This window comes from Stegostoma tigrinum, chromosome 23, assembly GCF_030684315.1.
Source record: "Stegostoma tigrinum isolate sSteTig4 chromosome 23, sSteTig4.hap1, whole genome shotgun sequence".
NCBI classification, from domain to species: Eukaryota; Metazoa; Chordata; class Chondrichthyes; order Orectolobiformes; family Stegostomatidae; genus Stegostoma; species Stegostoma tigrinum.
The window spans coordinates 55,034,711-55,054,780 of NC_081376.1; the positions used below are offsets into that span (position 1 = coordinate 55,034,711).

Consider the following 20,070-nt stretch of genomic DNA (forward strand, 5'->3'; position numbering starts at 1 on the left):
TAGAGAAGTGCGGCATTGTGAGGTTATCTATTGGCTTGTGGTAGAGTTAGGTACGAGGTGTCTATCTTTGATGGAGATGTGTGCGCCCAAGAATGAGAGTGATTCTGAAGAGTAGTGCATGATAAGTCTGATAGTGGGATGAAACTTGTTTCCCCAAGGCAGCCTTCGAGATACACAACAACACAGAATCACTGAGCAGAAACTGACAGCCAAGTTCTGTACCCATGAAGACCGCCTCAAACATGATATTGGGTTCATGTTGTGCTACATGTAACCCTATCATACTGTTCTGTATCTGTAAAATCTTCCTTAATGTCCTGTTTTGACACCATTGCCTTGCTAACTTGTTATGATCTGTCTGCCTTAATTGGTTAGTACAGTTTGGGATTATTTGTTACTTTGGTGAGACCCTCAGCATGTGTCTCTTAAACCTATCATGTTATTCCAGTCTTTTAGTTTGCCTCCAGCACCATGTTATTTTTAATTTTTTGTAATTATCTCTCTGCCTCAATTAATTGGGTTATAGGTCATCCCTTCACTGTTATTCAGCTGTTAATACCTTACTCACACTGTCTAACACTCCTGGTCACCTACAGAGATCTTTTACTCAGCCTGTTGACACTCCTCTCACACCATTTGTTTGATCTCACTGATTATAAAGTCTGTGCCTATATGCTTCTCCTCATTTCACCTCACAAAGGGGTGGTGCTAAAAAAGCTTGTGATTTCAAATAAACCTGTTGGACTATGACCTGGTGTCATGTGATTTCTGACCAAAAGAAATCAGAGTTAACAATTTGAGTTGAGTGAACCTTCTACTCAAAGCCATGCTGACTGTCCCTAATTAGGTTGTACCTTTCCAAATGAAATTTCCCAAATCCTATCCCTAAAAATCTACTCCAATATTTTCCCAACCTCCAATATGAGACTCACTGGCCTACAGTGTTGTAAAGCAGAGATTGACGCTGCTCAGTGAACTAAACCTGAAATACCCAAAGAGGTGCACCTCACTCTATAATCTGTTAAAAGGAGTGTGAAAAGTGGTGTAACCTGTTTTTCAGCAACTTCTGGTGGGTAAATAAAATAAATCCCTGACATTCACATTACAATCAACAACTAACAATTTACTTATCTAAATCTAACAGTGAACAAATTAACTAAACTATTAACAAACGAAGTTAGTCCCTTCTAACTATGAACTATTCCCGAAAAAAGCAAGCTGCTAATAGTATGTTGTTCCAATAAACACCATTCCCACTTATATAAAACATAGAATTTAGTTTCTCAAAATTACAGCCAGGTGACATGTTTTCCAGAGCATTCCGTGCCTTCTCCATCAATTCTTCTGAACAGGAATATTAACTAGTTGTGCTGTTGGTACTGTTGGTATTCAGATGCTGCTTTCTGTAAGACATAGAGGGGGCTGTGAGAACCAATAATTCTCTTCTGAGATCTCCGGGCTTTTAGCACTGGTGAATGGCAGTTAGCTCTGGGGCTTTGTCCAAGTGCCGCCTCCTTTTTATACCCTTGATGATATATCAATTTCTTACAATAGGATTGGTTGTCTGTTGTCAAAACCATCAGATTTAAATTTAATTGGTTTTCGGTATCTAAGTGCCTCGTTCAAATTGATTGACTAAATTCAGAACTTGTTGTCTTGGTGATGAAACTTCTGCTCGCTTTGCTCGCTGTCTGGCCGTTCGATACAAAAGCTTAAATTCGGGTGCTCTCTGTGTACTTGCAGACTTCAAGTTGGTGCCCACATGTATCCATTTAAAACCTCTATGCATAGAAGAAGCACATCATCTTTTAGAAGGACCATGCAATGCTTTCGCAGCCCCTACCATTTTACAAATACCAAATATTAATTTCTTACCTCCTAATCCATAAGCATTCTAACCAACTTTGCAACAATAGTTTCCTGGATTATTCCTAGTTCCGTCCTTGAACAGAAGAACAATATTAGCTACTCACCAGTCCTCTGGGACCTCTCCCGTGGTTAACAAGGATACAAAGATCTTGGTCAAGGTCCCAGCAATATCCTCTCTTGCTCCTCTCAATAACCTGGGGTAGATACCATCAGGTGTTGGGGACTTATCCACCTAATGCTCTTTAAGAGATCCAACACCACTTCTTTCTTGATCCAAAAATGCCTGAGCATATTAGTATGCTCTGCACTAATCTCTCAATCCTCCATAGCCTTCTCCTGAGTGAATACTGACACAAAGTTCTCATTTAGGATCTCACCCACATCCTCTGATTCTAGCACAAGTTCTCTCCTTTATCCTTGAGTGGTCTAACCCTGTCTCTAGTTATCTTCTTGTTTTTAATGTATCTATAGAATACCCTGGAATTCTCTTTAACCCTACTTGCCAAGGTCATTTCATGGCCCCTTCTTGCTCTCCTAATTCCCTAATTTCCTTAAATCTATGTCCTCCTGGTAATTAACATTTCTACCCTGGGAAAAAAGACTCTGATATCCATTCTATACATCCCTCTCACAATTTTGTAAATCTCCATCAGGCCACCCCTCAGCCTCTGAGTTTCAAGGGAAAACAAACCCAGTTTTTTCCATAGCCTCCTTGTAGCTGTTAACCTTCAAACCAAGCAACATCCTAGTAAACCTTTTCTGTATCCTCTCCAAACTTCTGCCTGGTAACGTGGTAACCAGAATTGTATAAATATTCCGGATGTGGCTGAACTAAACTTCTATACAAGTTGTTGTAGCTGCTCATTGCTGAAAGTGACAAAATAGTTGCCTGTGGGGTTTTTTTAGCTGACACAAGATGGTTCAAGAAAACTGTAGCTGATGCAGCATTTCATAAACCTCAAATCATGGCCTTCAGAGGCCTCAGAGAATCACAACAGAGTCTTAGTAAGAAGGGCCTAGAACGCAGCGAGAGTCCTCTGTTCCGATAAGAGAAACTGAGAAGGAAACTGTTTGAAATTTCCCATTTTAATATGAAATGGAAAGGGAAAGCTTGACCTACCTTAGATGAGGGCTTTGAAATAATTATAATTATGTATTAGAGTAGACATGTATATTTGTACATTAATAACTTTAATGTACTAAACACTGGGAAATTTAATTGGATTTCTGTAGGCAGTCAGCCTTTGACACAGAGACTGATTTCAATAAACACTCCTGGAGAGCCTTGTTAAAGGCCTGGTACCAGCTAGTTTGAAGTTTGCTATGTATATGTACAAAACTAGAAGAAACGTCGGATCCCACCATGATTAACACTCTTTGGATAATTGTCACTACATGTTACATACAAGTATGTTAAAGTTATAAATGCAACCGACAAACTAACATTGAATGATTCAACTGCATTTCCTTCAAATAAATAGTTGTGGACAGTAGAGAGAAGCTTTCACTCCATTAGCAGGAGATTAGAATAACAAAAAGTATACACAGAATTGTAAAAGAGTACCAAGAGACAAATAACATAACAAGGAGGGCAGAAACAAGTGTGGAACAGGCTCATTATTATCTTGAGAGAACAGAAATTCAATGCTATCCAGCTAATCCAACACCCTAAAGAACAAGGGGAAAATGGCAGAGAAAAATTATAAGACAAGGGTGAGGAAGAAGTCATGTTAGAACCTTAAAGAATCTAAATAAGCTTCTTTTTGATGACTTTATAAAGCTGTAAAACTGATTGAATTTCATTCCTATCAATGGTATTTGAATGGGTGCTATGTTAGAGAGAATTAGTATGGAAAGTATTTAAAGAAATGACAATCAAGTCCAACCTGGTATCAAATTTGTGTTTTAATCCATCTTACAAAATGCAAATAGCAGACAGTGTAAATGACAGCTGCTAAACAGTGATTGTGTTTGTTTGACCTTTCAAAGGCAAGTGAAAGGGAAGCTGCTCCCGAAATTGTCAGCTTGATCACAGAATTGTAGTTTTGGGTGTAACTATGTATAACTGTACAAATTTGGAAGGGGGCATGGTGCATGTCTGTCTCCGCAGTAGAAAGAAGCCTAAACCTGAAGAAAACAATTTATTGCCCTCACCAGTTGCTGTAAGCTGTGGCTTTTATCCAATGACTAGGAGACTTTGCAGTGTGCCAATTACCTGGGCCACCTGCAGAGAAATGAAGTTTCTGGAGAAATGAGAATGAAGAACTAGAGGGGCATACGTTTAATGTGAGAGAGGAAATATTGAAAAGGGACCTGTAACTTTTTCACGCAGAGAGTGGTGCATGTATGGAATGAGCTGCCAGAGGAAGTGGTGGAGGCTGGTACAATTACAACATTTAAAAGGCATTTGGATGGGCACATGAATAGGAAGGGGTTAGAGGGATACGGCCAAAAGCTGGCAAATGGGACTAGATTTATTTAGAATATTTGGTCGGCATGGACAAGTCACACCAAAGGGTCTGGTTCTGTGTTGTATGACTCTGTAACTCTAAGTAACTTTGTACAAGAGTTGATGTTACAAACCTCATAAAAATTGGTAGCAATTAGCATCCTTTCTAATCTTCTGTACTAAGGTTAACAAGGATTATAAATTGCAGAACAGAATTCAAAAAGTCATTAGTAATGAGCAAATATATGATGCAGCTAGCGAATGACTGGGAAGGGAATAACAGTCAGTATTATAGTCTTGTCAATAGATACATTATAAGAGGCCAAGGATGTATCCCTGATAGGGATGAGGCAAATATCATGAGATGATGGGAGGACCTAGGGTGAATCATGAATTTGTCCATCATTGATGATATATTCACAGGGAAACACTGGTGTCAATGTAACCATTGCGACATAGTATGTATAAATATCTCTACTTTCTTGGGAAAGGTAGAGTGTTCTAGACACTTTTCCCACACTCCGTTGGTAAGGAGCTCTGAATAAAGATTGTTTTGAGCTCCTGAACACAGGACTCACACTCCTCTTTAAAATCTCTCTCTAACACAGCTGGAACATGAACTTGCCAATTTTTATACTCTGTCCCAACCGATAAAGGTAAACATAAACCATCTTATCCACTGATGTTGCCACTTGTGTGGAACTGTGGACTTATATGCCTAGCTCCCCATGTTTGTTGATGCTTCTAAGGGTTCTGCCATTTTCTGTTTACATCCATCCTGCATTAAATAACCTAAAATGTGTCAATTCGCATTTTTCTAGATTAAATTTCATCTGTCATGTCTCCACTTGGGTCTACAGTCTATCTATATTTGCTGTATCCTCTGGCAGTCCTCCTTAATATCCACAGCTCTCCAACCTTTGTGTCATCCACTAACTTACTAATCAGGCCATTATATTCTCTTCCAAATCATTTATTTATATTACAAACAACAGAGCCTCAGCACTGATTCTTGTGGAACACCACTAGCTACTGATCTCCCTTCCACTGCTGCTCTCTGTTATTCTCCATTAAATATATTCTGTTCTTTTATTCTCCTTTCAAAAATGAGCAACTTTACATTTTCCCACAAAAAAGAACATAAGAACTAGGAGCAGGAGTAGGCCATCTGGCCCCTCAAACCTGCCCCACCATTTAATAAGATCATGACTAATCTTTTTGAGACTCAGCTCCACTTATCCGCCCACTCACCATAACCCTTAATTCCTTTACTGTTCAAAAATTTATCTAGCCTTGCCTTAAACACATTCGGTGAGGTAGCTTCAACCGCTTCACTGGGCAGGGAATTCCACAGATTCACAACCCTTTGGGTGAAAAAGTTCCCCCTGACCTCAGTCCTACATCGGCTTCCCTTTTATTTTGAGGTTATGCCCCCTAGCCCTAGTTTCACCTGCTAGCGGAAACAAGCTCCCTGCTTTCACCTTATCTATTCCCTTCATAATCTTATATGTTTCTGTAAGATCTCCCCTCATTCTTCTGAATTCCAATGAGTATAATGCCAGTCTACTCAGTATCTCCTCATAACCCAACCCTCTCAACTCTGGAATCAACCGAGTGAATCTCCTCTGCACCCCCTCCAGTGCTAGTGTATCTCTTCTCAAGTAAGGAGACCAAAATTCCATTTACCAACTCCATGCCTTTCCACCTGTTTTAGTGTCATCTGCGAGTTTGGCTGCGGTAATTTCACTTCATTCCTCCTAGCCACCAATATAGATTGTAAAATATAGATTGTAAAATACAGATTGTAAAATATAGATTGTAAATACTTGTGGTTCTGGTACTGATCCTGTGGAACACCACTAGTCATGGGTCATGAACCTGAAAGAGAACCTCTCATTCCCACTCACTGAGATAAGGAGAAATTTTTTCACCCAGAGAGTGGTGAGTCTGTGGAATTCACTAACACAGAAGGAGGTTGAGGCCAAAGCATTTAACATTTTCAAGAAGGATTTAGATAGTTCTTTGTGTTAAAGGGATCTAAGGTTAATTGGGAGAAAGCAGGAACAGAATTGATAGTTGGATGATCAGCCACAATCACATTGAAGGTGAAGCAAGCTTGAAGGGCCGAATGGCCTAGTTCTATGTTTTTATATTAATCACCCTGAATATGGGGTAATTGTTTTTTAGTGATAAAAATATCAACGTTCAAACCTCTGATTTATGTTTAGTTTATTGGGCACTTGGAAGCCAAAGAAAAGTCTGAAGACAGAAAACCAAGTAAGTATAACAATGACAGAGAAAAAAAAGGTTTTGCTGAACGTGTAATTCTATACTTTTACTTCTGACAACAGTGTGTAAGCAGAATGATACCTCACACTCTCAAGGCCATACCCTGCACAACAGAGACTGACTTTCTCAGCTCCTGGCCGGGAAGCCTGATGATCTACTCAGGAAGGCTATTGGGCGGGGAACCCTCATTGCTTCCTGCTCCAATACCAGCATAAGTCACTTATGTGACCAATTAAGGACCATTTCTGGTTCTCATGGGTCTTTTGCCTGCAGCTGGAAAGGCTGGCATTATGTAAGCAGACCGAGGCACTGAGTTCCCCGTTGGTTGGGGGACGATGTGACTCCATGGCCATAGAGAAGCCCTGAAGCATTGGCTACCCTTGTGCCCAACATGCTTCTGGCTGTCAAAGGAGCAAATGCAGTGGGAAATGCTGCCAAATGGGACTCAAGTAGTTAGGAGATTGTTTTTGACCAGCGCAGACACGATGGGCCCAAAGGCCTTATGTGCTCTCGATCTCCATGACACATGACAGCACCAAGGAAAGCTTTTCCACACCAGAAGGTGGTTCAGGCCTTGAATACACAGCCTGGGGGTGTGCTGGAGGCAGGTTGAATTGAGCTATTCAAGAGCACATTAGAAGATGTTTCTATCTGAGCAGTATGGAGGATTACAGAGCAGGCAGCCCTAGGTGACCAACGGAGGGGCTGACTGCCTGGAGCGATGGGAGGGGCCAAGTCCCTGAAGTGTTGGAGAGGCTGCATCCCAGGAGAGTCAGAGGGGTCATGCCCCCGGGGTAACAGGGGTCTGTGTCCGCGGTGTGATAGGGGGCAGCATCCCAGAGTGATGGAACAGCAAAGGTAGAAATCCCGGTACAGCGCGACTTACCTGGTTGCTGCTGAGTGTGGGTGAGGAGCAGGCTGGAGGCTGGAGCGATGTGGGACAATTGCTAGACTTAGGCCTAGTGCCAGGTGCTAAGCTGGTGTTATCAGACTGTAATTTAATTTAAAACCTTTCTCATATGTGGTAACTATCTTTGTAAGTAAGTAATCTCTGTAAGTTATGCTTTTGTTTAATCCTCTTTGTGTAAGACCACTTTATTTTTGCTCTGTGGTATTTGCAACTAAGATGGTGCCATTAAAAGAGAGTCATTTTCACTGTCCTCCTATACCTCTGTATTGGAGTACAAACCCAGCACAGTTCGGAATGGGGTGCACATCTCTGGCCTAATGTGTGGACACTGTCAGCTTGCAGAGGGACAAGCCAAAGACCACAGCTCTATGTCCTTTCAATGACAGAATCAGTATTTGGAGAATCTCACACTTTACCACATTGCAAACCCTGCACCAGCTCCATCCTGAACTTCCAGAGAGCTCCCAAATTTCAATTGACTTTTATTTCAAAATTTAGCTTGAATGTGACATTGACAACTCTTTTATTTTATTGTCTAGTCCATTTTTGTCTGGCAACTTTGGCCTGACACCATGTGAATTTCCTAATCTCACACTAGTTTAGGAATATAAATTATCAGTCTGTTTGAAATCTGTTCTTGAAATATTGTAGCAGGGGGAAGAGAAACAAAGTGAATCCAGGTAGCCCTTTCCTGGCCACTGATTTATTAACTACATCACACACAGACTCACCAGTTTATATTCCAGAATTAAATCTATATCACCCTGTTGATTTTATGTCTCATATCCACTTGGCTAAATACCACAATAATCAATCCTGCTTTTGACTTTGAGTAATGGATAATCTCAGCTGTAGAATAGTGGCTTAACCTGTTGAGGACTGCAGTTGAAGATCAGGACTTAAGTATAAACTGCAAGCCGGCTGCCTTTTTATATAGGAGAGATAATGGGAACTGCAGATGCTGGAGAATCCAAGATAATAAAGTGTGAAGCTGGATGAACACAGCAGGCCAAGCAGCATCTCAGGAGCACAGAAGCTGACGTTTCAGGCCTAGACCCTTCATCAGAGAGGGGGATGGGGTGAGGGTTCTGGAATAAATAGGGAGAGACGGGGAGGCGGCAAGAGAGTTGCAGTGGGAGAGAGATTCCCTGAGGTTGGTCCGGAGGGTAACTTCTTCAGGTTAGGCATCCCTGGAAGAGGCTTCGCAGTGAGGTTAAAATTGTATCAGAGATAATGGGAACTGCAGACGCTGTAGAATCCAAGATGATAAAGTGTGAAGCTGGGTGAACACAGCAGGCCAAGCAGCATCTCAGGAGCACAAAAGCTGACGTTTCGGGCCTAGACCCTTCATCAGAGAGAGGGATGGGGTGAGGGTTCTGGAATAAATAGGGAGAGAGGGGGAGGCGGCAAGAGAGTTGCAGTGGGAGAGAGATTCTATTTATTTATCTATTTATTCCAGAACGCTCACCCCATCCTCTTTGTAGGTTACGTGGAACAGTCCCCCTTCCGCACCTACACAGGCCCCAAACCCCACCTCTTCCTCCGTTACATTGATGACTGTATCAGCGCCGCCTCTTGCTCCCCAGAGGAGCTCGAACAGTTCATCCACTTCACTAACACCTTCCACCCCAACCTCAAGTTCACCTGGGCCATCTCCAGCACATCCCTCACCTTCCTGGATCTCTCAGTCTCCATCTCAGGTAACCAGCTTGGAACTGATGTCCATTTCAAGCCCACCGACTCCCACAGCTACCTAGAATACACCTCCTCCCACCCACCCTCCTGCAAAAATTCCATCCCCTATTCCCAATTCCTCCGCCTCCGCCGCATCTGCTCCCAAGATGAGGCATTCCACTCCCGCACATCCCAGATGTCCAAGTTCTTCAAGGACCGCAACGTTCCCCCGCAGTGATCGAGAACACCCTTGACTGCGTCTCCCACATTTCCCGCAACACATCCCTCGCACCCCACCCCCGCCACAACCGCCCAAAGAGGATCCCCCTGGTTCTCACACACCACGCCACCAACCTCTGGATACAACGCATCATCCTCCGACACTTCCGCCATCTACATTCTGACCCCACCACCCAAGACATTTTTCCATGCCCACCCTTGTCTGCCTTCCGGAGAGACCACTCTCTCCGTGACTCCCTTGTTCGCTCCACACTGCCCTCCAACCCCACCACACCCGGCACCTTCCCCTGCAACCGCAGGAAGTGCTACACTTGCCCCCACACCTCCTCCCTCACCCCTATCCCAGGCCCCAAGATGACTTTCCATATTAAGCAGATGTTCACCTGCACATCTGCCAATGTGGTATACTGCATCCGGTGTACCTCTACATCAGGAAACCAAGTGGAGGCTTGGGAACCGCTTTGCAGAACATCTATGCTCAGTTCGCAATAAACAACTGCATCTCCCAGTCGCGAACCTTTTCAACTCCCCTCCATCCCCCCCCTCCACTTCCTTAAACGACATGTCCATCCTGGGCCTCCTGCAGTGCGACAGTGATGCCACCCGAAGGTTGCAGGAACAGCAACTCATGTTCCGCTTGGGAACCCTGCAGCCCAATGGTATCAATGTGGGCTTCACCAGCTTCAAAATCTCCCCTTCTCCCACTGCATCCCTAAACCAGCCCAGTTCTTCTGCTCCCCCCACTGCACCACACAACCAGCCCAGCTCTTCCCCTTCCCCCACTGCATCCCAAAACCAGTCCAACCTGTCTCTGCCTCCCTAACCTGTTCTTCCTCTCACCCATCCCCTCCTCTCACCTCAAGCCGCACCTCCATCTCCTACCTACTAACCTCATCCCACCTCCTTGACCTGTCCGTCTTCCCTGGACTGACCTATCCCCTCCCTACCTCCCCACCTATACTCTCGTCTCCACCTATCTTCTTCTCTCTCCATCTTCGGTCCGCCTCCCCCTCTCTCCCTATTTATTCCAGAACCCTCTCCCCATCCCCCCTCTCTGATGAAGGGTTTAGGACTGAAACGTCAGCTTTTGTGCTCCTGAGATGCTGCTTGGCCTGCTGTGTTCATCCAGCTCCACACTTTGTTATCTCTTCCTTCTACAGTAGTTTTTTTTCCTAATCAACCTGTTCAGAGATGTTATGACACAACTCTGAAGCAAATGGGTCTCATACCTAAGCCTATTAGCTCAGAGGTAGGGACATTACCAGTACATCACATGAGTCCCCCTACAGCAGTTAAGAAATTTTTCATCAACGTGTTCAGCGATGTTATTACATGTCTCTCTATCAGGTGGGACCTGAAACAAGGCTACCTAGCTCAGAGGTAGGGACACTACCACTGCGTTATAAGAGTTAACGTTAGCTAATTTTTTTTACTGACGTGTTTTTCCAATCAACCTGTTCAGAGATGTTATTACACACCTCTGGTGTACATGGGACTTGAATCTGGGTCTCAGTCCAAGGGTAGGGACACAACAGGTCCTTGCTACAATAGCAAACACTAATTAGCTAACTGTTACTCCCTCCCTTTAACAAAGTTATTTGAATTACTTGAATGTTACTTGGTCTATGTCAGAGTCTGACTTTTAATTTTTATTTAAACTTGAGAAAGACAAGAAACTTACCACATGAACTAAATTTGTTAATTACACAGTCTACGCCTCCCTGAGACATGGTCTGCTAACTGCACGGTCTGTACTGATTGAATCGATACTGACAACAGTTTATGTCACTGTGTTAGTTTCCATCATTACTCTGATTGAGCCATTGCTTAGCTCTTTACACTTTTGTTTTAATGCTTTACCTCCTAGATGTCAAAGTAAATTACTCTTTTTGTTAAATGTTTGTGGGGAATTGTGATGTAGAAAATTTACATGAATAGAAACCTCAAACTCTCCATTTATCAATTAATTTTCAAATGTTCACTGTGAAAATCAAACTTTTCATGAATGCAGATTCGAGACAAGGTATTATCTTTACTCTCTCAATTAATTGTAGCCTCTTTGAATATGAAGAACATGCAAGATCAGGATGTTATCAGTAACCAGAATACAGGTTTGTAATATTTAACATTCATTCACAATATGAGCCATTCATGATCTGCAAAAGCAAAATAATATGACAGCTGGAGATCTTAAATTAAAACTGAAACTGCTGAATATACTCAGCAGGTCTGGCAGCATTCTGTGGAGAGAAAAGCCCAGAGAATCAGATGAAATGCTGTGTTTACACCCTATGCAACATTACTTCAATGCAGTATAAAATCAAGCATGTGTGAAACCAACATTGCATCGAATCCCGGAACAAAAACAGAAGTTGCTGGAAAAGCTCAGCAGGTCTGGCAGCATTTGTGAATAAAAAATCAGAGTTAACATTTTGGGTCTGGTGACCTTTCCTCAAAACTTTAACTCTTGTTTTTCTCCTCCACAGATGCTGCCAAACCTGCTGAGCTTTTCCAGCAACTTTGTTTTTGTTCCTGATTTACAGCATCCACAGTCCATTCAGATTTCGCATTGAATCCCATCAGTTTCCTAAGTAGGGATATAAATTAAAACTGCTCCCACCGGTATGGTGTAAAATCAGTGTTCTACCTTATTTTTTGAGTTTCTCACACACATAATTACATTTAAACTAGCCCTACAGATGCAAATTCACTAACTTCTTGCCACTAGAATTCATAAAAAAGGCTTGTAAGAATATTAATATGTTAATTGAGTACAAACTGGGGTATGACATTCTGAAACAGTTAGAATTGGCTCATTTCTTTACAATGAAAAGACTGCCTGCCTAAAATATATAAAAAGCAGCATTATCTTGAGGAATGCTGACAATTCAGAAGATTTCATCCAGTAAGTGTGGTACTTGGAATGTTGTATTCCTTTCATGTTTTCAATACAAAGCAGTTAACTCAGCTGATTCAGTACATAATTAGTTAACTGAATAGTTAAGAGAAGGTAATGAGTTGATTGTCATCAGATCTGTGCATGGGCCAGTGGTGTAACAGAAATTGCATCTGACTTCAGATCAGAAGAACATAGGTTTGAGTTGATTGCAATTGGCAATATTTCCAGATAGAACATAGAACATAGAAAAGTACAGCATAGTACAGGTCCTTTGGCCCACGATGTTGTGCCGTGGAATAATCCTAATCCAAAAATAAAATAACCTAACCTACATTCCCCTCAATTCACTGCTATCCATGTGCATGTCCAGCAGTCGCTTAAATGTCACTAATGACTCTGCTTCCACGACTTCCACTGGCAAAGTATTCCATGCGCTCACAACTCTCTGGGTGAAGAACCTCCCTCTGACGTCTCCTCTATACCTTCCTCCTAACACCTTAAAACTATGACCCCTCGTGGCAGCCAATCCTGCCCTGGGGAAAAGTCTCTGGCTATCGATTCTATCCATGCCTCTCATTAGCTTGTACGCCTTGATCAGGTCACCTCTCTTCCTCCTTCTCTCCAGAGAGAAAAGTCCGAGCTCAGTCAACCTCACCTTGGAAGGCAAGTCCTCCAGTCCAGGCAGCATCCTGGTAAACTTCCTTTGCACCCTCTCCAAAGCCTCCACATCTTTCCTATAATAGGGCGACCAGAACTGGACACAATATTCCAAGTGTGGTCACACCAGGGTTTTGTAGAGCTGCAGCATAACCTCACGGCTCTTAAACTCGATCCCCCTGTTAATGAAAGCCAAAACACCATATACTTTCTTAACAACCTTATCCACTTGGGTGGCAACTTTGAGGGTGCTATGCACTTGAACACCAAGATCCTGCTGTTCCTCCACACTGCCGAGAATCCTGCCTTTAATCCTATATTTAGCATTTAAGTTCGACCTTCCAAAATGCATCACTTCACATTTTTCCAGGTTGAACTCCATCTGCCATTTCTCAGCCCAGCTCTGCATTCTGTCAATGTCTCGCTGAAGCCTGCAATAGCCCTCGATACTATCAACGGCACCTCCAACCTTTGTGTCATCAGCAAACATAACCCACCCCTCAACCTCCTCATCCAAGTCATTTATAAAAACTACAAAGAGCAGAGGCCCAAGAACAGAGCCCTGCGGGACACCACTCAGCACTGACCTCCAGGCAGAATATTTACCATCTACAACCACTCTCTGCCTCCTGTCAGCCAACCAATTCTGAATCCAGGCAGCCAAATCACCCTGTATCCCATACTTCCTGACTTTATGAATGAGCCTGCTGTGGGGAACTTCATCAAATGCCTTGCTGAAGTCCATGTACACCACATCCACTGCTCAACCCTCGTCAACCTGTCTCGTGACTTCCTCAAAGAACTCAGTAAGGTTTGTAAGGCATGACCTGCCCCTCACAAAGCCGTGCTGACTCCCTTTAATCATGCTATGCTTTTCCAAATAGTCATAGATCCTATCCCTCAGATTTCTTTCCAAAACCTTGCTGACCACAGACGTAAGACTGACTGGTCTGTAATTTCCAGGGATTTCCCTATTCCCTTTCTTGAATGTCTGAATGGCCATGCTTCTGCAAAATATAATGAACCTGAGAAGGATCTTGTGGCATATTGGCACTGTCCTTACCTCTGTGCTGGAAGGTATGGGTTCAAATCCCACCTAATTCAGGAGTGTATCATAATGTCTCTGAGTGGGTTGACTAAGATATATAGAATGAAACTGAAGGTTCTGCTCAGCCATATTCTAGCTGCTTCATGTGGAACAGACTAAAAGGAAACTGGAGATCTAGGGCTTTCTCATTGATGCAGAGTATCAGCAATCAGGGTCAGTACAGAGATTTGTTAACAAAAATACACCAGTATTTCCATATTTCATTTCAGTCAAAGGATCCATTCTGTGTGTATTCCCAGAAACATGTGAAGTGCTGCATGTTAGAATAACCTGCATAATAACCATAAAATTGAGCTCACAGTTCAATCTCAAACAAAAACAAAATAGCTTGAGAAACTCAGCAGGTCTGGCAGCATCTGTGGGTCCAGTGACCCCTCTTCAGGACACAGTTCTATCTGTTGCCTCTGGTTTCCACATAGGCTACATTTTTAACATTGTTTGTGCATGTTGATTTCATTTGTAAAGGCTAGATAATTAGCATTGGAGAAGAAAGGAAAATAAATTGGGTAGGTTCCACTGTAGGCATTCTGAACTACACTTGCTTATACATCCTGGGAAAAGTGAACAAGATCAAATATTATAATGGTTATGTATTGATGACTTCCATGAAATCATTAGTTACTCGGGCAGATAGAAATATTTTTCTTTCCCACAGAACAACGAAGCAATTCTCCAAATGTAGAAGGAGATAGTGCCAGTGCTCTTGCACTGGCTTTGGCTGCCAAGCATCAGGCAGAACTGGACCCAAATGAATAACGTATTCAGAAGCAATGGATTAAACTTTCGACAGCCCTGTGCCCCTAGCTGGAGCTCCAAGGTAGACATGACTTACCAGAAAATCACATGTACCATTAATTTATGGAACATCAGGAGTTAAGCTGCAGCCAGATTCCAACAAGCAGCTTGCTGCAGTGAGGCACATCTACAGTTCTTTTGTAAATCTGCCTGATCATTGTAAAACTTTTGAAGGTGACTGGGTTCCTTCACTGTTTTAGAGTCGTATTTAGGTTCTGAAAATAATTAAGCATAGATCATATGCGGTTAGCCATGTTAATAAAGTTGTTTTCTTACTTAAGAATGCATCGCCAATAATGAAAATTACAGTCAAACTCTGTAAAGGTGCAATGACAAGAAGTAAGATTTCTAAAGTAATTTATAATTGTTCATTGGAACATTCTGATGTACATTTTATTGGTAAATAATTCTAAGGTAATGTAAAAATTTGCTTCAAATCTTCAAAAAGAACAGTGCCTCAACTTGACAACCAAAGAAAGTTAAGAATTAAATGTCAAAAACTAGTACTTCTCCTTATGCTTTTTAAAAAAATTTTAATTGCAAAAATCTTGTCCGTTAACTATTTTTAGTATTTTGGATATTTTTGTGCTTTGTTGTGATATCCATTGATGGGACATTTCCACATTTCAGACACCAGACCCTGAAATTCTGTGGTCCTTCTCCAAGCTTCCTGCCATAATTTTAGCAGGACTCAAAACCTCAGAAACATTGCTGGAATAGGCAACTAATCCCCTTTCTCCAGGTCTTCTGCCAGTATCCCACTGAAGTTATGGCAGCAAACCCGAGACAAACACCACAGAATTTACAAGTTCTAATGTTAGCGTCAAGAATGTGAGCCACTCTGTTCTTCCAGCAAAGCTTGAATCTCACCTTAGGATGACACAGCCAATTATTGTGTCAGTCTTCGAGTGTTTCTGAATGATTATGAATTTGTGCCAAATTAATGGTCATTTCTTTTTGCGCTGACTATCAGTTGGGTTGGGCTGTTCAATTACTTGTATAGAATTCTCACAGGCTGGGTCCCAGACAAGAAAGAGCAATAAACTAAATCACTGAAACACTAACTCCTTGTTTCCTACAGCTACAATATTTTTAGTTAATTTTAAGATTCGCTATTTAACTTTATGAAAGTAATGACATTTCAGTCATGTTTATTTGTGATATGTTGCAATTTAAAATGGTAACGAAAATAAATATACCTGTGGGGCATGATTCTTTTATGTGTGATTGTTAGTTTGTGTTTCATATAATTCAATAAACATTCTGTAATTAGATCTAAAAGTAAACCTTCAGAAGGAAAAAATATGAAATGTTTTTTAAAATGCTGATCAACACTGTCATGGAGAACAGCTACATCATAAATTCAAACTTAGCAGTGTTGGTATTTATAAGGAGGAAGATATAGTTTGTAGACATCAGTGGATTTATTGATACAAATACATTGCATCAGGCAATAAACTCGCCATTGCCAATTGTTTTGTGAAATATACTTCAGTTTTATTTAAAATTCATTAGCCATTGGCGCCACTTGCTAAGTCAGCAGTTATTGCCCATCACTAATTGCCCAGAGGGCAGTTAACAGACAACCACATTGCTGTGGGTCTGGATTCACATAGGCCAGACTGGATAAGTCTGGATAGGGCCAGTTTCTGTCCCTAAAGGACATTAGTGAACAGGTGGATTTTGACAGTGGTTATAGGGTTACTGTTAGGCTGGCTTTTTAACTCTAAATTATTACTGAATTTAAACTTCACCATCTGCCATGGTGAGGATTTGAACTCATGTGACCAGAGCATTGCCTGGAGGTTCTGGATTACTAGAGCGGTGACATCGTCATAATTGCATCACCGCCGTCCCTTTTGTTGAATAAGTTTCACAAGTGATAGAATAATTTAAACGATGAAGGGGGTTGGTGGTTATTGTCTGTTCTGATTCTAATGGAGGTAGTGCCCATGAGGCAAGGCAAAAATGTAAATGTTACATTTAATCACCAAAATGTCAATTCGTAATTAACTCAAAAATAACCTGCTTGTTTGGCCTTACTTCCACTCCTATGTCTTATAAATCGTATTAAGTAACAAGTAAGATACTACTTGGAATTCAAACATATTCTCTTAATCCCAAACACACACTTTCACATTGAGGGACAGGATGGTACATGTCTGCAGAGAGGGAGTTACTTACATAGATCAGTACAGGAGAGCAACAAGCCCTTCAGTCCAACATTTCTGTGTCGATCATGATGCCCATTTTAAACTAATCCCATCTGCCAGCACACGGTCCATATCCCTTTATTCCCTGCCTGTTCCTGAGTCTGTCTACATACCTCATGTCTGCTTCTACCATCTCCCTGGGCATCGCATTCCAGGCCGTCTGTATAAAAAATACTTTCTTAGAACATGTCCTTGAAACTTTTTCTCCTTTCACCTTAAAAATACACCCCTAGTATTTGATGTTTCCTGGGAAAAAAAGACTCTGATTATCCACCCAGATTATCCAAATTCACTAATTTTATATACTTGCCCCTCAGACTCTGAAGTTCAAGTGAAAACAATCCAAGTTTGTCCAATCCTTCTAGCTAATACACTCCAATCCAGGCAACATTCTGGTAACAAAAACAGAAATTGCTGGTGAAGCTCAATAGGACTGGCAGCATCTGTGGAGAAAAAACAGAATTAATATTTTGGGTTTGGTAACACTTCTTCAGAAAATCCTGATAAACCCCTGTTTCACTCTCTCCAAACACTCCAGATCCTTTCTATAGGGCGGTGACTAGAACCGCACACAATACTCCAAAATGTCGTCTAACTAAAGGTTTATGAAGCTGCAACATGACTTGCCAACTTTTACACTCAATGCACCTATTATTGAAGGCAACTTGCCATTTGTCTACTTTATCGCCTTAAACTACTCGAGTTGCACTTTCAGGCAACTATGGACTTCCAATCCAAGATCCCAGTGTATATCAGTGCTCCTAAGGATCCAGCCATTTGTACTTTTCTCTTGCATTTGACCTTCCAAAATACATCACCTCACACTTGTCTAGGCTAAGCACCATCTGCCATTTGTCTGCTCAACTTTCCACCTGATCTGTATCAAAGAAATAAAGAAACCTACAGCACAGGGACAGGCCCTTCAGCCCTCCAAGCCTGCGCCGATCAAGATCCTCTGTTTAAACCTGTCATCTATTTTCTAACGGTCCGTGTCCATTTGCTCCCTGCCCATCCATGTACCTGTCCAAATATATCTTAAAAGACGCTAACGTGTCTGTGTCTACCACCTCCGCTGGCAACGCATTCCAGGTGCCCACCACCCTCTGTGTAAAGAACTTTCCACGCATATCTCCCTTAAACTTTCCTCCTCTCACTTCGAACTCATGACCCTGAGTAATTCAGTCCTCCACTCTGGGAAAAAGCTTTTTACTATCCACCCTGTCTATACCCCTCATGATTTTGTAGACCTCAATCAGGTCACCCCTCAATCTCCGTCTTTCTAATGAAAATAATCCTAATCTATTCAACCTCTCCTGATGTATACTTTGATAACCTTCATCCTGATCAATAAATCCACCATTTTTTGTGTCATCTGCAAACTTATTAATCAGACCACCTATATTTTCATTTATTTATCATTTATATACATTAGAAACAAAAGGGCGCCCAGCATTGATTGATCTTTGTGGAACACTATTGGTCACAGGCTGCCAGTCAGAAAAATACTCTTCCAAAATTTCCCTCTCTCTTCTATAACAAACCAAATTAGTGTTCAACTTGCCAACTCACCATGGATTTCATACAATTTTATCTTCTGGACCAGCCTACCATGAGGTACCTTGTCAAATGCTTTAGTGAAGTCTATGTAGACAACAGCTAATGCCTTACTCTCATCAATCGCCTTTGTTACTTGCTCAAAAAGCTCAAATTTGTGAGACAAGACCTCCCTGCATTAAGCAAGCTGACTATCTCTAATAAGTTAAATCTTCTCCAAATGCAAGTAAACCCTATCCCTAAGTGTCTTCTCCAATAAGTTCCTACCACTGACGTAAGGCTCACTGGCCTATATCTCATAGATTTCTCCTTGTTATCCTTCGTAAACTAAGGAACAACATTGCCTATTCTCCAGTTTTCTGGAACTTCGCCTGTGCATAAAGAGGATACAAAGATCTCTATCAAGTCCTAATAAACAACTGCACCTCCCAGTCGCAAACCATTTTAACTCGCCCTCCCATTCCTGAGACGACGTGTCCATCCTGGGCCTCCTGCAGTGCCATAATGATGCCACCCGAAGGTTGCAGGAACAGCAACTCATATTCTGCTTGGGAACCCTGCAGCCCAATGGTATCAATGTGGATTTCACAAGCTTCATAATCTTCCCTCCCCTCACTGCATCCCAAAACCAGCCCAGCTCATTCCCGCTTCCCTAACCTGTTCTTCCTCTCACTTATCCCCTCCTTCCACCTCAAGTCGCACCTCCATTTCCTACCTATTAACTTCATTCCCTTCCCTTGACCTGTCCGTCCTCCCCGGAATGGCCTATCCCCTCCCTACCTCCTCACCCATACTCTCCTCTCCACCTATCTTCTCTTCTATCCATCTTCGGTCCGCCTCCCCCTCTCCCTATTTTTTTCAGAACCCTCTCCCCAACCCCCTTTTCTGATGAAGGGTCTAGGCCCGAAACGTCAGCTTTTGTGCTCCTGAGATGCTGCTTGGCCTGCTGGCTTCATCCAGCTCCACACTTTATTATCTCGGATTCTCCAGCATCTGCAGTTCCCATTATCTCTCATCAATCTGCTCCCGTACATCCATCAGGATCCTGGGATAAGTCCATCAGGCCCTGGCGACTTACCTGTGTCAGTGTTTTTCAAATTACCCAACACCTTTTTAATATCAACCTGCCTTAGAATATCAGCAAACCCTCTCCCTAATCTGACCATCATCCATGTCCTTCTCCTTGGTGACAATGTGAAGTATTCATTTATGACACCCCCACTTCCTCCTGCTCCATGTGTAAATTCTCTCCCTTATGCACTCTAACCACTTGACTTTTTAGTTCCAATGTGGTCACATGCTATCTATCAAACCCAGACATTACTTAGATTCTAAAGTGTGGAGATGGATGAACACAGCACGCCAAGCAGCATCTTAGGCTCCAGCAGTTCCCACTATCTCTGATTACCTAGA

At 42.2% G+C, this 20,070-nt stretch overlaps 1 protein-coding gene across 6 annotated transcripts in view; it reads left to right on the forward strand.

Annotated features, from left to right (window-relative positions):
* The window catches only part of tmc5 (transmembrane channel like 5), a 180,824-nt gene extending 164,733 nt beyond the window's left edge, over nucleotides 1-16,091 (forward strand). For all 6 annotated transcript variants that reach the window (XM_059654224.1, XM_059654228.1, XM_059654225.1 and 3 more), the window contains 3 exons: nucleotides 6,547-6,595; nucleotides 11,486-11,542; nucleotides 14,751-16,091. In XM_059654224.1, the coding sequence (XP_059510207.1) occupies nucleotides 6,547-6,595; nucleotides 11,486-11,542; nucleotides 14,751-14,851 (207 nt within the window). In that variant the 3' untranslated portion in view covers nucleotides 14,852-16,091. The remainder of the gene's footprint in view (nucleotides 1-6,546; nucleotides 6,596-11,485; nucleotides 11,543-14,750) is intronic.
* Nucleotides 16,092-20,070: the final 3,979 nt, after the last annotated feature.